Here is a 16,428-nt window from a genome sequence, read left to right on the forward strand (position 1 = left end):
CAGTCAGATTTCTCTACCAGTGCTAGTGTTGCAATACACTGTAGCATCCATCCATTATCCCAAAGCTAGGTAACTGAGCTAACCAAGCTAGGTACAGTTACAGCTCAGCAGAGGATGATACTATTAAATGTTTAATGTTTACATCCCACACTGTCACAAGCCTCTCGTCCATTAGTGGATGCATACAGGCTGTATTTCCTGTAGAAAGAAAATAGTTGCAACTTGAACCTAGTCACAACATTTTGTTCACTGCTGTTGAGTTTTCCAAAAAAAGCTGAGTTCTATGTAGTTCCACTATGTCTGAGAGCATCAAAACAATCTAGATGAATAAACAGGGCAACAGGAAGACAGGAAAAGTATGCATTTTTGATTTGGAGGTGAACTGTCCCTTTAAGAGTGTCGCTATCTTAAGGCAAAGAGGCCCAAACACACAACATTAAAAAAAAGCCTCTTTTCCTAATGGACAATTGTGTTGCCAGCAGCCAGGGTCTGGAGATCTGTACACAGGAAAAGTCCATTATCACTCTGACTAATGGAGGAGGGGGGGCGACTTCAAAACCGAACGCCGAGAAAAAGAAAAGAAAACAAGAGCGAGAAACATGACGCACATTGTACAAAGCAGTGTTTTTCTTTAATGGAGTCCATCAATAATGTTGCTTTCCCGACTTTATTGTTGAGAGAGCGGCTGTATTATCAATCCTAGACATGGGCAGAAATTAAACGTTTTTTTTTTTTGTTCTCAAGTGCATTTTTTAACAGACTTCGAAATCAATGCGAAACAAATGTTTGGCAACACTCTAATGATATCCTGCGTCTCTGGAACAAAACTCTCCCTCCCTTTTTCTCGCTCGCTCTCGCCACCAAGACAAACCCGCAGCCAGTTTACATTCAGACGGGTGCGCTTGTTTTATATAAACAGGCGGCCCTTGTGGCAAGGGGTTTGATTAGGAGGAGGCTCGCAAATCCCATTAAAAGTCTATTCGTCCCTCGTTTGGTGTTTGTTTGAAGACAGGAAGAGTAATAACGGAGGAGGGAGGTGACTGGCAGTCTGTCGCTGTTGCTTCCGTGCCAGTTTATGCTTACTCGTTGACGGTTAAAGAAAGATATCACCCGGCAGCGAGGAGAAGGTCTTTGCCAGGGATGTGGGCAGGGATCAGAAAAACAGTTCTCTTTCAAACCACCTCCTCACCATGATTGAGTCACTGTTTATTACTAACATGATAACAATGACAGGTCGCTTCTGTTTTGGTGTGTCCATCTGCAGGTTCAGCTCCACCCGAATGATACAGCAGAAAAAAAAAAAAAAAAAGAAATGGTCACAGTCACCCCAACAGCTCCTTGGTCTTGGCTGCAAGCTGTTTGTCAATGTCCGCTGAGATTTTGTCCGACAATTGCTGAATCTGTGAAGGCGGAGGAAAAAAATGGAAAAGTATTAAACTATTTTGAATTCACCTTCCAATAAAGCATGACATTGTGTGGCTGCAATGTGACAGAACCCGACTAATGATTAATTTCTCACTTTGGTGCCCAGTTGGCACTTACAAATAGCGGTAGAAAGCACTGGCAATGAATTATTAGGAAATGAGTCATGCTTTAGCTATAATTTCCCTTTAGCTTCATGAAACTCAATGAAACTCTCTGTGTTTGAGCACTGTTGTTTCTTTCCCTCTCCCTGTCTCCTACCTGTTTTTCTACAAGTCGTATGGTGTCCTCCGAGTGTCCTTCCTTCGCCTTTTTGATCTGCGTGACAGCGTTGGATCGCACTCTCCTCAGAGAGTCTTTTGCCTTGTTGCTTAACTGTTTGGCCACCTTGGTGAGGTTCTCTCGGTATTCCCGTGTCACTCTGCAGGAAAGCAGAGAAGACCAGAAGAGTAAGACAGAAAAAAAATAAACAGAGAAGGTAAAACTTCCTGGGGGACAGGTAAATGGATTATACCAAGTAAGGGTCCACACACACAAACTCATCCTATTATGAAGACATCAGTGTTTCCCACACATACCTTTTGCTTGGGTGGGCCACCCAGGTCTATTAACAACTGTCAGTGTATATTTGGTGATTCATTTAATTAATTATTTATAAGCTACTTTTAGTGTTAAATCGATCTAAGAGAACAATGCCATCTGAATTCTATGAGTATATAGAACTCAGATGGCGGTTTATATAAGTATAAACCTACAAATGAATCCCTCTGAAGGACATTTCTGTGTAAAGCTAACTGAACCTCATGTTACATTAATACAATACAAAGACTATTGAACTTAAAATTCAGAAAACAGAATAACAAACAAGTGGGCTGCAGGGTCTCTGCAGATACGAGACACTAACATGCCTTTTCTCCACAATCTAGTCTCCCTCTCTATACAACACCATAATATAAACTGGGCTAAACATTCACCATAACTTCAGACTGCACACAGAGGCCTAACCAGAAAGGGTTAGCCTTGACTGTTTGATGGTATTGTATGGAAAACAGAACAGAAAATTAACTGTGCGGAGGCAAAACAATGTCCTCACTTGTGCAAATGAGAGTCTTAAGTGCTTGTCGGCATCAAGTCTAATCATTTTAGTTCTGACTTCTAACGGCAATCACTTCCCGAGGTCTCAGACCAGAGCTGAAACATCCGTCATCCCGACAACTTTGCATTCACTTTGCATTTGTTAATCACTCAGAAAATCCTACTTCCCATTTCACTCTCCCTCTTTGTCCCTAATTGGCTTTTTTTTTGTCGTTGTTTTTTGCCTCTGGGACTATTTGCAAACAATCCAAGTGCAGCGTCTATTTACCGCAAACAATACGGCCTAATTACTGATTCCAGGGCCAATCAAGGAGCGCCTTTTCTTTGGAAATGCAAATGGAGGCTCGGAGCGTGCCGAGACTGATTGCAGGGGGAAAGCAGTCTGACTCTTGTCTCCCTCCTCTGCCAGACTAACACCTGCTGCTGCTCCACACACACACACACACACACACACACGGACATGAACGAACACACACACACACACACACACACACACACACACACACAGTAACACAATCCGGCATTCATGCGTGTGTACTTACATGCACATGTGTGTATATGTAAAAAAACATACTGTATATACACGTGGAGTGCTTTGGTGAGTGAGTGACGGATGGTTTTGTATGAGACTGTTTGACTTGGCAGAGAGACAGAGGGAGAGAGAGGGAGCGAGAGAGGTCCGCTCAGAACAGAGAGAGAGAGTGACCTGGCCCTCACATCAACACACCGGGGGTCTCTATACATCTACATACAAAAGTCAATAAATCTGTCACTTACAACTCAGGCGAGGGGATTTATTGTCAGGGGGAAACTCAAAACCATGAATGAATCTTACTGTAAGTTTTAGCTCTGATCATTTTCACAATGTACTGATTATTTCATTGATTTATTGTTATTAAGTCTGTCAAAGTCAAATGTCTGTCACAGGTTAAGAGACCATAAATAAGATGTTTCACCTGAGTTATTTTGTCTAAATAGGCCAAAAGCTCTAAAATCTATTGATAAAGACTTTGGCGATTGAGTAATTGATGGATCAGATCACTCAATCACTTCAGTGCTTATAAGAGTTACGAACACATGAAAAATGTAGCAAAACAGAGAAACAACTTAAAGAAAAAGTGTGAAGAAAAAAGTAAAAGAAGGAAATTACTAAATGCAGGAAAGTGTTTCTGCCCTTGAGAGGTGTATGTGTGTGTGTGTGTGTGTGTGTGAGAGAGAGAGAGAGAAAGAGACTCACTTGGGAACGGGCACCTTGATGATCGTCCCATCCACCTCTGGGTTAAGGTTCATGCTACTCTCGCTCAGGGCGCGGGCAGCAGCCGCTGTGGCCTGCGGGCGCACACACACACACACACACACACACACAAATATATGAAAGTGTGCTTTCACCAGTGTGTAAATGGCAAAGTAGTGCTGCAACTGCAGGTAGTGGCCCAGCTCCAGCTGGCAATCATTAAGGTGTTGTGGTGTGTATGTACTGTGTGTATGTGTGTCTTTGGCTGTGTGTGTGTGTGTGTGTGTGTGTGTGTGTGTGTGTGTGTGTGTGTCTGGGGAAGCCCATGCAGTGTGGAAGTGCCTCGGGCCACTGTCAGCGCTCGGCCCTATGGGACAGGACTGAGAGGTTGCAGGGCAGGGCGTTGACCCGTGCTGACCTCACTGGAGAGTCTGCTTGTTCTTGTGGATGACACAGAATCAACAAATGTTCAAGTTTCTTGTAGCTGCTTTGATATATTCTCAAATATGCGTTTTTATACAGCGTTTTTGTTCGTTTCTGAAGATTGGAAATTTTAACTATCCTAAGCTGATGGGTTCAATGACAGAACACATGTATGTGCATGAACTTTAACAGAGAGTTGTTCACGTTTCTTGTATTGTGGTTTTGTCATTAAACCAGCTCATTACCTATGTGGGAAGAATGGGAGGTCTAAACTCTGCAGGGTTTAAACTACGTTGGTCGAGGGCAGAAGTCAACACATTTGGAGGTTGGAAGCATTTAGGTCACACATGTTGAAAGACATTAATATGTCATGGTTTTTGGTAGGCGCCATTTTTGTGACATTTTGGCATGGTTGAGGGGCAATTTTTCAGAACTGAGCCTATTTGAGCCAGTTCTTTTGATTTATGCCCAGGGATAAGCACTGAAACAACTGCATGATGCTGAGTGAACACTTCCTCATAATATTACTAATTTTGAGGGAATTAAACAAATTAAATGTGCTGTCCTACGACAGCTGGAAAAAAACACAGGTAAATAAGAAAATGATGGCTGAATTCTATTCATCTGCTTCAGTTTCAGGGCCCTGGTAATGTGTGTGTTTGGCTGACTGTCAGGACTTACTGGGACAAATGAACAGAACAGAGTCACTGTTAATGTTAAAGTAACACCTGTGCTTTTCCTTTCATGACACATCAAAAAGTCTCCCTTTCTGAAAATACAGTGATTTTATCAATTCCAATTCAAATGTAGGATCATCATGCATAACACTGTACATGGTGCAACTGATACAAGATCTGATAAATTAGAGACATTAAGATCAAAGGAGCAAAAACGTATGTTTCTGATCTGCAATGAGGAACTACATCAACAGAAACAGATAGTGAGAGCAGTCGAGTATCTGGAACGAGAAAATCCTCATTTTTTGTCAAAATTGAGTCGAAATGAAAACATCTGCCGAAAATTCCCTTCTCCTTTGCTGTTGTCTAAAATGGCTTATTGAGAGAGCTGAAAAACGCAACTGATATTTCCCAAACACCATCTGTCATCTTTCTAAAAGGACGAAGATAATCAGAGGGAAATGAAAAGAAGAGAATTACGTCTTTTGTGAGGAAACAAGTGATCCAGCGTCAATGTGGACACTGGCTGGAGGGGCAGCTGTGCTTGTAAATGACAAAGATGCCGTCGAGAGGCTCTGAGGAGTGTTGGTCTACATTTGCACAATATCTTATAATGTCAGTTAATTAATATAGTGGCTTCTTTGGAGTTGTATTTGTTTGGCGGGCAGGCGAGAGAAGACGCTTGCATGTTGACGCGAGTCAGCCATCAACCCATCAGTGCAGCACATACTACATTAGAACCAGAGAGCTTCAGTTAAAGAGATAAAGCAGGAGGAAGCCAAATCCTCTGAGTTACTGAAAACAAAGTCACACTCCTTGAATCAATTCTGCAACCACACGACAATTCCCTTAGCTGAGCTTTACAAAGTGTGCAAAATGTGTAATGCAGGGGGAAAAAAAAAGTGCATAACATTTCCCTTTTTTTCTTTTTTTTTTTACTCCTTTCTACCCTACTCCCCTTTCTCGACAGCTCATTCTGGCCTTTTCCGCTGGGGGAAAGAAATGGCAGAGAGATTAAAGGGATTTATTTGTGCGCATTAAATGAATTCATGAAGTTTCTTTTCCTTTGTTGAAGTCATCCGGCGCACAGGGCCTCTGGTTGCTCTCTTTGAGCGTAGGGTGATAGATTCAGCCCATACCTATGTTTGATTGTTCTCAGCATCAAATTCATCAGCGTTTCCTCTCTCTGACGACCACTCCGGTGGTTACGATGGGGGGAAAAAAACAACAAAAAAAAAAAGAACAGAATTTCTCTGCAAAGGCCAGGAAGGTTCTGGTTAATATGTTGGGAGAGGAAGAGAAATTACAGCGGAGTTTCACATCAAATGCTCGACGGCACCGGTTCAAAGCAAAAGAGGCGAGCGGAATGTCAGCGAGAGTCCTGAACAAAACACTTATGAACAAAGTGGTGGGACGCTTTAACGTGCACATACGCACACTCATCCTCAAACACACAAATTACCCTGTGATCTAAGCGTGGTGGTAGTTGTTGTTAGTTCCACTGTGCCCGTCCCAGGCAACTCTTAATGAATGAATGGAAAACAATGGTAAAGGCCTCTGGAGTGCCTGGTAATGGATAGGCATCATTATAAGCCTATTAGCTCTGGGTACTGAGGACTCACCTCTGTGTGGGACATGGGTAACGCAGGGCACGACGAGGTGTGTGTGTGTGTGCGCGCATGAGTGTGTCTGTCAGTGTGTGTGGTCCGTGGTCGGAGTTTCTGGGAAGGAAACAGACTCACTGGAAGACCATTCAGCATGATTCAGGTTGAGGTCTGGATTTCCAGATTTGAGATGCTGATAGATAGTTAGATTTGCATGTTGTTTTGTGTTTTTGGTACGAAGGAGGACAAAGAGGTGAAACCGCAGCACTCAGGTTCACAAAAGGGGAAAATAAAAGGTGGTGGAAGATAGCTGTGATAACAGGTGGTTCTCTGAAGGAACATTCTTCTTTTGATTGTCATCCATGCTCAGAAAAAACGGTTAATATGATCTTGGAAAACACATTGTGGACGCGCAGGTCTGTAAAATCTGTGACAGGTTACCATATCGAGTTAAAATGGCAAATTTAGATTTCTAAACAATATCAGTTGTATTTTGTATCGTTTATATTAACCTTTAAACTTTCCTAACCGTGTCTTACACTTAATGTATTCATCTATATTTTTTGCTGTTATGTGTGTTTGTCACAGTTGCACCACATTATACACGCCAACTATTAAATATGTTTATTGGGTTACTGAGTGAAAACAATGTGCTACCTTGAAGCTTATGTCTTCAATGTGGCTAATGAGGTCTAAGAGAACTAAACCATCAGTCATAATGATAATTGATATATTATTATACCAGACCACCAGAACGTCTGGACACGGAAATCGAGAACCACTCTCATGGACAAAGTTTCTTTCTGGAGCTATGAGTATTGTACAGTGTTGTATCATCTAAAAAGGAAAGGAGAGAGTGAAAAGAGAAGAAAAAAAAAAGAAAAATAATTCATTCTTTCTCAACCTGGGGGTATAATGAGGTCATTTCCTATTCTGTGTCAACTCACACGCAGACATCACCACATCTCAGTGCACGCACACACAGAGTTGAGGCTCTTGTTGCTATCTTTCACCCCAGAACAAAGGGCTCCCTGAGTGATCAATCAATTAGCATCTGAGCTGGAGAGAGAGAGGCAGGTCAGGTTTCATTCAAACAGAGATGTGGGCTCAGAGCTCTGTCTTGGCTCACTTTTCCCTCTGTGCAGACCGTCTATCTGTCTGTGCTGTGGATTATTTTTATAAAGCTTTTGGTTACTTGTCTGCGTGAGACAAACAGATAGGCTAGGAAGAATCTGTATGTGTGTGCTTGTGTTTGGCTGTGTGTGTGTGTGTGTGTGTTTGTGATCGTCTTACCTCTGGGAAGCTGCTCATGTTGACCATAATGACCTGAGGGGATTTCATGGAGACCTGACCCAGCTGGTTGAGAGGAAACTTCCCATCTCGAGTCGTCACCACAATGTGATCCAGAGCTCCTACACAAATACATATAAATCAGATTGTTTATACACTTACTTCTTTTTACCTACATGGACTTTCTTTGGTATCACTTAACTGCTGCCAAGTGCACTGTGCTCTTTCAAAAGACATATAGTCTCATATCGTTATTGTGATATGAGACTATGTATCGTCTAAGATTTTGGATTTCATTACATCGTCGTTTAGCAGAGGTGTTGTCTTTTCCTGGTTTTAAAGGCTGTATTTTAGTAAAGTGATGTGATTGTCTGATCTTTCTACTCTTTCAAGACTGTTATACTTGTCTGAATAGTTATTATATCCACATTACTGATGATTATGTATTAAAGATCTCAATGTGTTAACATTTTGTGAAAATACAGACAGTCATCCCTGAAATGTTGCATCATCAATACAAACGTTTTCGGTCAAAGATATTTCTGATTTTGTTGCTCAGTCCTAACATTTATGAGGTGCTTTTGAAGAGCTGTCAAAATATCAAGATACATACTGAGTATCATGATATGGCCTTAAAACATTGCAATATCAAATTGAGGCCATTTCGCTGATCCTTAAATCAGCAATAAATGTTGTACAGGCTGCATTTTACGCATGTTTGAAATTCAAGTTTATATAATATAGTTTTATAGCTACACTTATTAATTAAAATTATGAAATTTTAATTACACCTACAGTTTTACAGTTATCTTATATCCAGAGGTCGGTAGTAACAAGTTACATACACTCACTCTATACTCTTACATGTACTTCAGTAACTTTTTTGAGTTAACTGTACTTCTTGGAGTAGTTTTAATGCATCATAGATTCTGTGCTTGAGAAATATCATTACTTTAACTCTGTTATGTTTAAATACATTTATAATGCTACTTTTATCTATAACTAACTGCTAATACTTACAGAAGAATTACCAAGAATTATGTTTCTGAAGTTACTCACTACTTAAGTAACTTATCTGTTCACAACTAGCAACTGAAGTGTTTTTTGAGTACATCTTATGTAAAAAAGGGAATATTAATAAATCAATATATTGTTTTCAGATACATCTTATTCTCATGGATCAATATTGGCATCAGACACAAAAATACAGCACTGGCCAGATTGTGGTAAATATTGTAGAGCTGGTTTGATGACTCTGTTTCCATGTGGACCGACTATAAAGGGAAAACAAAAAAATTCAGTCAGACACACAAATTTACAAATAAATAGAAAGACAGACTGATCAGCAGCACAGACGGCATGAGTGAGTAAAAATAAATAAATGCATTTGTGACCACTCTGAGGCTGCTCCATGATGTCGCTCCTTACCGTCAACTCTGAGAAAAAGGAACAAAGGTAAGTTTGCCCACATATAGCTGAATTCTGTCCCCTCCCTCCCTCTCCTCCTCTCTCCTATTTACTCCTTCACTCTGTCCATCCACCCCTCTCCCTCTCCTCCATCTGGCTAACCTCAGACGCGGTTGTTTCCTTCTTCTCCACCTCTGCCTTACATCACCCGCTCCCTGTGCTCACCCACTGGGGAGTGTGCTGGAGGTGTGTGTGTGGAAAAGGGGGGGGGGTTATTGGGAGGTGAGCCAGTGGTGTAATTTTTCTTTATATGACCTATAAATCATATTATTTCAAAAAGGCAGAAAAACAGGGGATTAGATGCAGAGTAATTTGTTGAAATAAAAGTTTCATACGATGTGATGACACTGATGCTTTTTATCAGAAGACTGCAACCTGACTCAATCACTGTCTACCTGCCTGCCAATTATTCTGTCTCTGTTTGACTTCAAGCATCCATTAGTCTGCAACCTGCCCGTCCTGCTGTCCATCTCAAGAGTGCCTGTCTGTATACGTGCTCAACGTTGATATCCAAATCTGTGACCCCCTGCCTACCTGTCTTTGTTACCTGTGCACTGACAATGACCACCTACACATCTGCTTGTGCTTGAGCAGGCCGTAAAGACAGAAAGTCATTTCTTTAACTGCAAAGATGGAGGATGTAGAGGGGTAGCAGGGTTGAGAAAGAAGAGATAGAGCAGAGAATGGCTAAGAAAGCATTGACCAAACAAACACACTAGCCACCTTTAGCTAGAAATGTAACCAAGACCTAGGTGGTGCAGTTGTTTTGGTCTCCACCATCTCCTTAAGGATATATCTAGCTGTTTAGTTCCTAAATACTCCACTATGGGCACTAACTTTCTCTGCCTGTTGTTTGGTGCAAGAGGGGTAGTGCATGGCTGTTTTTTTTTTTAGAGCTTTGAGATGTTTGAACAAGGTGTGCATGAGAGTAATTACAAACAGAGAAGCTGCAGACTGTAAAACCAAAACAATTAGCTGAAAGATGCTAAAACGTGAGGGAACACTGCAGAGTCAGGTGATAATTATCTGTGTGTTCCTCACAAGTGACCCCTTCCACATACAAGACGTACTTTGCTCCTTTCTTATCATAAAAATATTAGTTATGGCAGCATTGATGTGCTATACTGTCTCCAATAAATGTAAAAAAAAAGATGTAGTACCTGAATTTATTTTGAGGTATCTGAAGGTATTTTTTCCCTGGTACTAATGTTAGTCGTACTACTACACTCTGTCTTGACAAAGTTTCCATGGAAACAGAGCCAGTTTTTGCACCAGATAACCAATCTGGGACTACCCACAATGTGGTGGTCACATCATTGATCCCTTCTATGTGTATCTATCGTACAGTCTGCTGTATGTTTTGCCACACAGAAACAAACACATGCACACAAACTGTAGGGCAAGTACATACAGTCATATCAACACACACACACACACACACACACACACACACACACACTTAAGCTTAATGAGAGCCAGATGAGAGGTTCATGGAACAAACACACACACATTCAGACAACTGACGTCATTTCATTCCACCATCTCATCTCTCCTGTCAGCTCTAAGTCCTGCTGCCTCCCTGGATTACTGTGCAGCTGGACAGAAGGAAAGAAGAGATGAGGATGGAGGGACCGGAGGAGAGCAGTGAGGGAGAGAGAGACGGAAGGAAAGAAGATGGCACTGACAAGAGAGGCAGGAGGAGGACTGAAGAGTTGGAGAAAGGGAAGAGGGGACGACTTCAAACTTCTTGACCTGTGAACAAATTTTTCCCTGTGGATCAATAAGACATTTTTTATTCACAAGTGAGACAGAAACTGAGCATATGGTGTGAGCGGAGGCCAACATATAAAGCTGGGAACTGTTGGAAAAAACAAAAGAAAAGAGTAAGTGATGGAGAGATAAAGGGTCCAGAAGACCCAAAATGACTCAGACCATGAAATTGCTAAATGATGAGCGGAGGAAGGAAACAGCTGAAGTGAACAAGATGAGGTGTTCAGAATGAAAATCAAGGTTGTTAACGCAGATCAAATGTCAGAGAAAGCACACTTTCATCTGAAGAGGAAAAAAAAATAGTAAAAGACCTCAAACACCAGAAGTTTCAAGTCTGATTCTAGCGGCTGCCTCCTCCCTCAGGAGCCTCTGTTATACGCCCCACCTCTGATTCCTTAGAGCCCAGCTTCCATTTGTTAGAACCCAGAGGCAAAGGGTCAGGACCTGGATATAGTTCAGGAAACTGAGGTCAAAACCTGGGTCAAGGTGAGGTCAGACTGCAGGCTCACTCTCAGCCCTTAGGCACTTTGTCAGGTAGATGCAAACAAAGAGGAACACTTACTGACCTTTATCCCAAAGTTAAAATGCGCCTGTGGTTTGCCGTTAAGAAGGAGAGGCCTCGAGTGTATAGTGTATGATCTGGCTGGAAACTACACTGTCCATGGTCAATGCATAATTTGTGTATGTATATCTTGTGGTTTTTTGTAATTAATCTTTTTTTTTTAATTCAAAGAAGAAATCAACAAATAAGGAAGCCAACATATGACATCAGCACTTGGTGATTCATGCACATAGTAATGTTTTGAGGTATCTCATGGTTGCAGCCAGATGCAGAATGATGATGAATATATTTACTCTGGACAGAGGAAGTGGTGAGCTGGGTTTGTAGTGATGTTATTGAAGAATATTCTTTGGAAAAAATTGGATTCACATTAGTTTCAGTCTGGTCGGACTGCAGAAACCCATGACATCACAGCTGTACCTCTGCAGATCAAACCTGCAGAGGTGTGTAGTAACGAGTTATATTTACTAGACTGATTTGTAGTAGAGATCATACTGGCCTGTTCACTGCATATGCTCAGAGTTACATCTGTGTTTTTCAGGTCCTTTTAATTTATCAAGCTCTGAATGACACCAGAATTGATCTTGGGGGAACTTTTATAGACTATTACCTAATAATCTATTGGAGTTGTCTGTATCAAGATTAAATGACGTTTGATGTCTAAAGTGCATACACACACTACAGATGTCTATCATGAATGTGATAAGCAGTTGTGTGTTTTAGTACGTTCTTTTTGCTCTCTTTAGGGTCACGTTTTTAACTTGACTTTCATGTATTTTTTTTGCCTGGATGGCAACTGTTCAGTTTCATACACATGGGTGTAAAAAAGAAAAGACAGAGAGCGATACAAAGGACAGACAACATGCGAGGGAGATAAACTGAATACCTGGCATGGTTCGGATGCTGAGGTTGCGTGTAAAGTCATCTTTGAGTGCGTCGAGAACAGCTCTCATGTCCGCCTCCACTTCATCCAGGCTGATGATGTCTTCCACCAGCGCTGAATTAATATTCACCTTAGCCGACTGGCCCTTTGCCTTGGCTTGGAAGACCAAAAGAGGGGAAAGAAGAAAAGCAGTGAGGGAAGAGTGGAGACTCTGAAACAAATAATAATCTGATCAAGTAACCCACGCTGATGCAAACAGAGCTGCAGACGCTGAACTCATGCGAACCAGAGTCTCCTCACTGACCTTTTGCCTTCTTGGTGGCATAGAGCCTGGCGTGCCATGCAGCGGGGAGGGAGGTGGTGTCTGGGTACAGAAGCGGTGGACGGACTCTGGAGGTGGCCGCGAGGGGACACCTGACCTGTCGCACCAGGGACTGACACAACAGCGGCCGCAGCAGGTTCAGGTGATTCAAAGCCATGACTGTCAAGAGAGAAGAGGGTAAAATGAGAGAGAGTGAATGGAAGCTGGAGGAAGTGTTTGTTGAGTTTTAAAGGACAACATTGGATTTAACTTGATTTTGCTCACAGACAGGTCTGAAGGCTTCTCTGACAATATCTATTATAATGAAGTAATAGCTCGTGTCAGCCAGTAGGAGGTGGGCCTACATCTTGTTCTAATGTATGACAGTGCCAGACCATGTGTCTTTCTCCTTTTGACAACTAGATTATAGTCATTTTCTCGAAACAAGGAAAGAAATAGAGCCAAACCAGTCGACGCTACCTTTTCACTGCAGCCAACACTCATTTCCCAGTTTATTAGGTTCACCTGACTAAACCAATTCAGTCTCGTGTAACAATCCTACAGGAAATCCAACCTTCATGAAGGCCTTTGAGGCTGTTTGGGAGAGGTGCTGATTACACCAAAAGATAATGGGAATATTAAATAAATAAATATACATTAAAATATCCTAAATAAGTAAAAACCCTACTCTGTCCTCAAGACAATAGGCATCAAGAAAATTTCATAGCAAGAAAAAGCACAAGGGTGATTAATAACATTAATAGCAAGTGCATTCCAACTTGTTGAGCTCATTCCTGGTATTGTGCTTTTTGGCTCTCAGACACGAGTTATTGGGACACTTGGTTTTCCTGCTATGACAAGTCAAAACGGCCACTGTGAAACAGGTCTATTCATTTATTGCCTCATAAATGAATCATTTGGTCTGTAAAATGGTAGGAAAGGGCAAAAAACTGCCTGCCATACTTTCTGAAAGTCAAGGGAAATGTTTTGATGCGTTCGACTGACTCTTTAGCACTTAAAAATGTTCTGTTTTTCATCACAGGAGACAGGAGTGTAAAAGACACAACCTCACAATTGAGAAGGTGAAACTGGGAAACAATGGCATACTGGCCAAAACAAATAAATAAAATACATTAAATCAAGTTACATATTAAATTGATCAACAGTAACCAGTCAGTGGTTTCAGTGCTTGGATCTTAGACTGTGCCTCTAATGAAAGGTACGGAGAGGGAAGAGAGGTTCTTGTAAATCATTGTAACACATCACTGCTGCTGCTGTAGAGCTTCCTGCACTCAACTCTACAGGCTACAGTATGTGCAATTACACAGTTAACACTTGGTCCACGCACGGTTGTTTGGGCATTCCTGAAGGGGAGCCATTCAAATCATACAACAATATGAGACCAACCACTCCTTTTCAACGGTCCAACCACCTCCCACCACGCACACTGGCTCTCAAGTGTGAACTATGTCAGTGAACCTTGGTGAACACACAAGCACAGACAAACTCGGAGATGTCGAAGCCCACAGACACAAACACGCGCTAAAGTTGGTCTTTCACAGTCAGTGGCTGTGAACGGCTCGCAGTGTACTGCAGCCTGACTGACATCCTCTATTGTGTGGTGTGTATTTATAACTGGAAGCAGTGAGGAAAAACAAATCAGACTGCTGCATTAAAAACAGACTTTTTACAATGGTGAGGAACTTTTGAAATGTTTTTCTTTTCTTCTGTAATATAACACAGAATCTTGATTTTTTTTTTCCAGTTCCAAGCAAAATGTAATGAAATTCAATCGACTAATGAAAGGCTTAAGATTTTTCAGTTTTTTATAATGAGATTCTACCAGTATTATCTTTTTATATTTTGCTATAGATGCTGTAAGATACCACTACTACAGCCATAAATATACTAAATTGCTTTATTTTACTCAAATGTATGTGCTCTTTTTGCCAGAAACAAAAAAAGAAAAACAACATATCAGAAAAATAATTAAACAATCCATCATGTATCTTTTTTGTGTAACTGTAGATTGTAAACTCGTCCTCAGGTCATTTAAAGCACCAACATCCTCGATAAAATGCTGTCCACAGTGTTTATCTAACGCTGACTCCATATACTAACCTAAATCCAAAAATATCCTTTACGACAATATTTTGGCTAGACCGTGTGGACCACCACCTACAACACAAGCCCATGACAGGCATCTGTGGCTGGCAGATTTCCTGACAAGCTGATATGATACAGTGCACTGTGGCAGTGCAGATAGGCTCAGATGTGGGACGGTGACGGATCTCTTTAGAGTGGAAGTCGAGCAGAAAATGCGAGGCACAGGTGTTCAGTGGGATACTGTAGCCTCATATCCTGTAGATTTCACACACAGCAGCAGCTGCAGACACACCTCTCCTTCGTCCAGTGGCAGAAGCCAGCTGGAGATCCCGCATGATCGTTCACTCATCGGCAGACTTTTACAGTTTGAGCAGAAAACAAAACACCTGATTATCTATGAGTATCTGATGATGCTCTGCCACAATTAACAATAACTGCTCAGGCTGCTCATACTGATCATTTTGAATATCAGTTAACATTACAGTTGCTCAATTAATAAACAGTTTGTTCCATAAACTGCCAGAAAATTGTGGAAGATCATGGTCTCGCCCTCCTAGAGCCCAAAGTGGTGTGGACATATTTTTTTTTCCAAAGCCCAAAGATATTAAAATTATAATGTGATAAATGGTCACATATAAGAAGATTGACAGAACGTTTCAATTAATTATCATATTTACTGGCAATTCATTTAATCTGTCAATCACTGAATTTTTGTTCCGCTCTATCTCACTCACTATGATCACACAATTTACGTAATAAATCTCTTCATATGGGATCATCAGGCTTTACTAACTTGACCCTTAATGAGTCTGATTTCTATCAAAATCAACTCTGAAAAATGAAATAACAGTCTGGCTTGACTTGATATCACCATGCAGGGGCTGCAAGGCACAATAAGCCAGGCAAACTTGACATCTGAAATTCCATATTAAACAGTTATTTCTGATATATTTCTGCCAACAGAATGTCTTTAGGTTATAATCACTGTTTATTGTTCTGTACCATTCAGCCCTGCAAGTGGCACCTGGTTGAATCGACTAGGCGTTTTTAACTAAAACTCGGGTAGCATCTGAAACACAAGGCTGTCGAGGCATTTACTAACATTATATATTAACAACAGGACAACAGTTAGTTGTAACTGACTGCTGTTACCACTTTATGTCAGCGAAGCTATGTGAAGGTCGCTGTGATGGGGGCGTGCATGCAGCGCTTCTTCGCCCTCTTCTGCACATACTTCGGGCAAAAGCTAATATAAACCGCCACCACGTAGTTTAAAAACATGAAGCTGCCGCAAATTTCAGATACGACCCTGCAAAACACGCCTTCAATTGTACACAATACAAATTGAACACCTACTTTCAAGTTTAGAGTCCCCACAGAAGCATGTTAGCTAGGTAGAAACCACATTTGACATATATTTCGTCATCAACACGCGCGGACATAATGGACGTCCGGTTTTGTCTTCGATACTGTACAAGGCGTACCCCGAGTGGGCGGGGTTCCCTGCCTGAAGCGTCAAAAGCGGCTGGCTCACAGCAGTGAGGAGCGAGATGCGGGAGAGACCAAACTTCAAAACGAGTGCCCCCTCTCGATT

General features: G+C 41.5%; 1 protein-coding gene across 1 annotated transcript; it reads right to left on the reverse strand.

Annotated features, from left to right (window-relative positions):
- Nucleotides 1-605: 605 nt before the first annotated feature.
- On the reverse strand, nucleotides 606-16,313 carry mrrf (mitochondrial ribosome recycling factor). The gene is made up of 7 exons (XM_037117260.1): nucleotides 16,191-16,313; nucleotides 12,732-12,908; nucleotides 12,431-12,583; nucleotides 7,749-7,867; nucleotides 3,755-3,846; nucleotides 1,684-1,843; nucleotides 606-1,400 (listed from the first exon to the last, which is right to left on the reverse strand). The coding sequence occupies exons 2-7, from the start codon at nucleotides 12,904-12,906 to the stop codon at nucleotides 1,323-1,325; spliced, it is 777 nt and encodes a 258-aa protein (XP_036973155.1). The 5' UTR covers nucleotides 12,907-12,908; nucleotides 16,191-16,313; the 3' UTR covers nucleotides 606-1,322.
- Nucleotides 16,314-16,428: the final 115 nt, after the last annotated feature.

This window comes from Acanthopagrus latus, chromosome 12, assembly GCF_904848185.1.
Source record: "Acanthopagrus latus isolate v.2019 chromosome 12, fAcaLat1.1, whole genome shotgun sequence".
Classification (NCBI taxonomy): domain Eukaryota; kingdom Metazoa; phylum Chordata; class Actinopteri; order Spariformes; family Sparidae; genus Acanthopagrus; species Acanthopagrus latus.

Bases quoted from the DNA above. Each gene is read 5' to 3' on its own strand.
- mrrf (XM_037117260.1), bottom strand. From the start codon at position 12,906: ATGGCTTTGAATCACCTGAACCTGCTGCGGCCGCTGTTGTGTCAGTCC. The intron at 7,868-12,430 runs GTATTCAGTTTA...GTATTTGTGTAG, and splicing joins CAGCATCCGAACCATGCCAG to GAGCTCTGGATCACATTGTG. The intron at 3,847-7,748 runs GTAAGACGATCA...GTGCGCCCGCAG, and splicing joins ACATGAGCAGCTTCCCAGAG to GCCACAGCGGCTGCTGCCCG.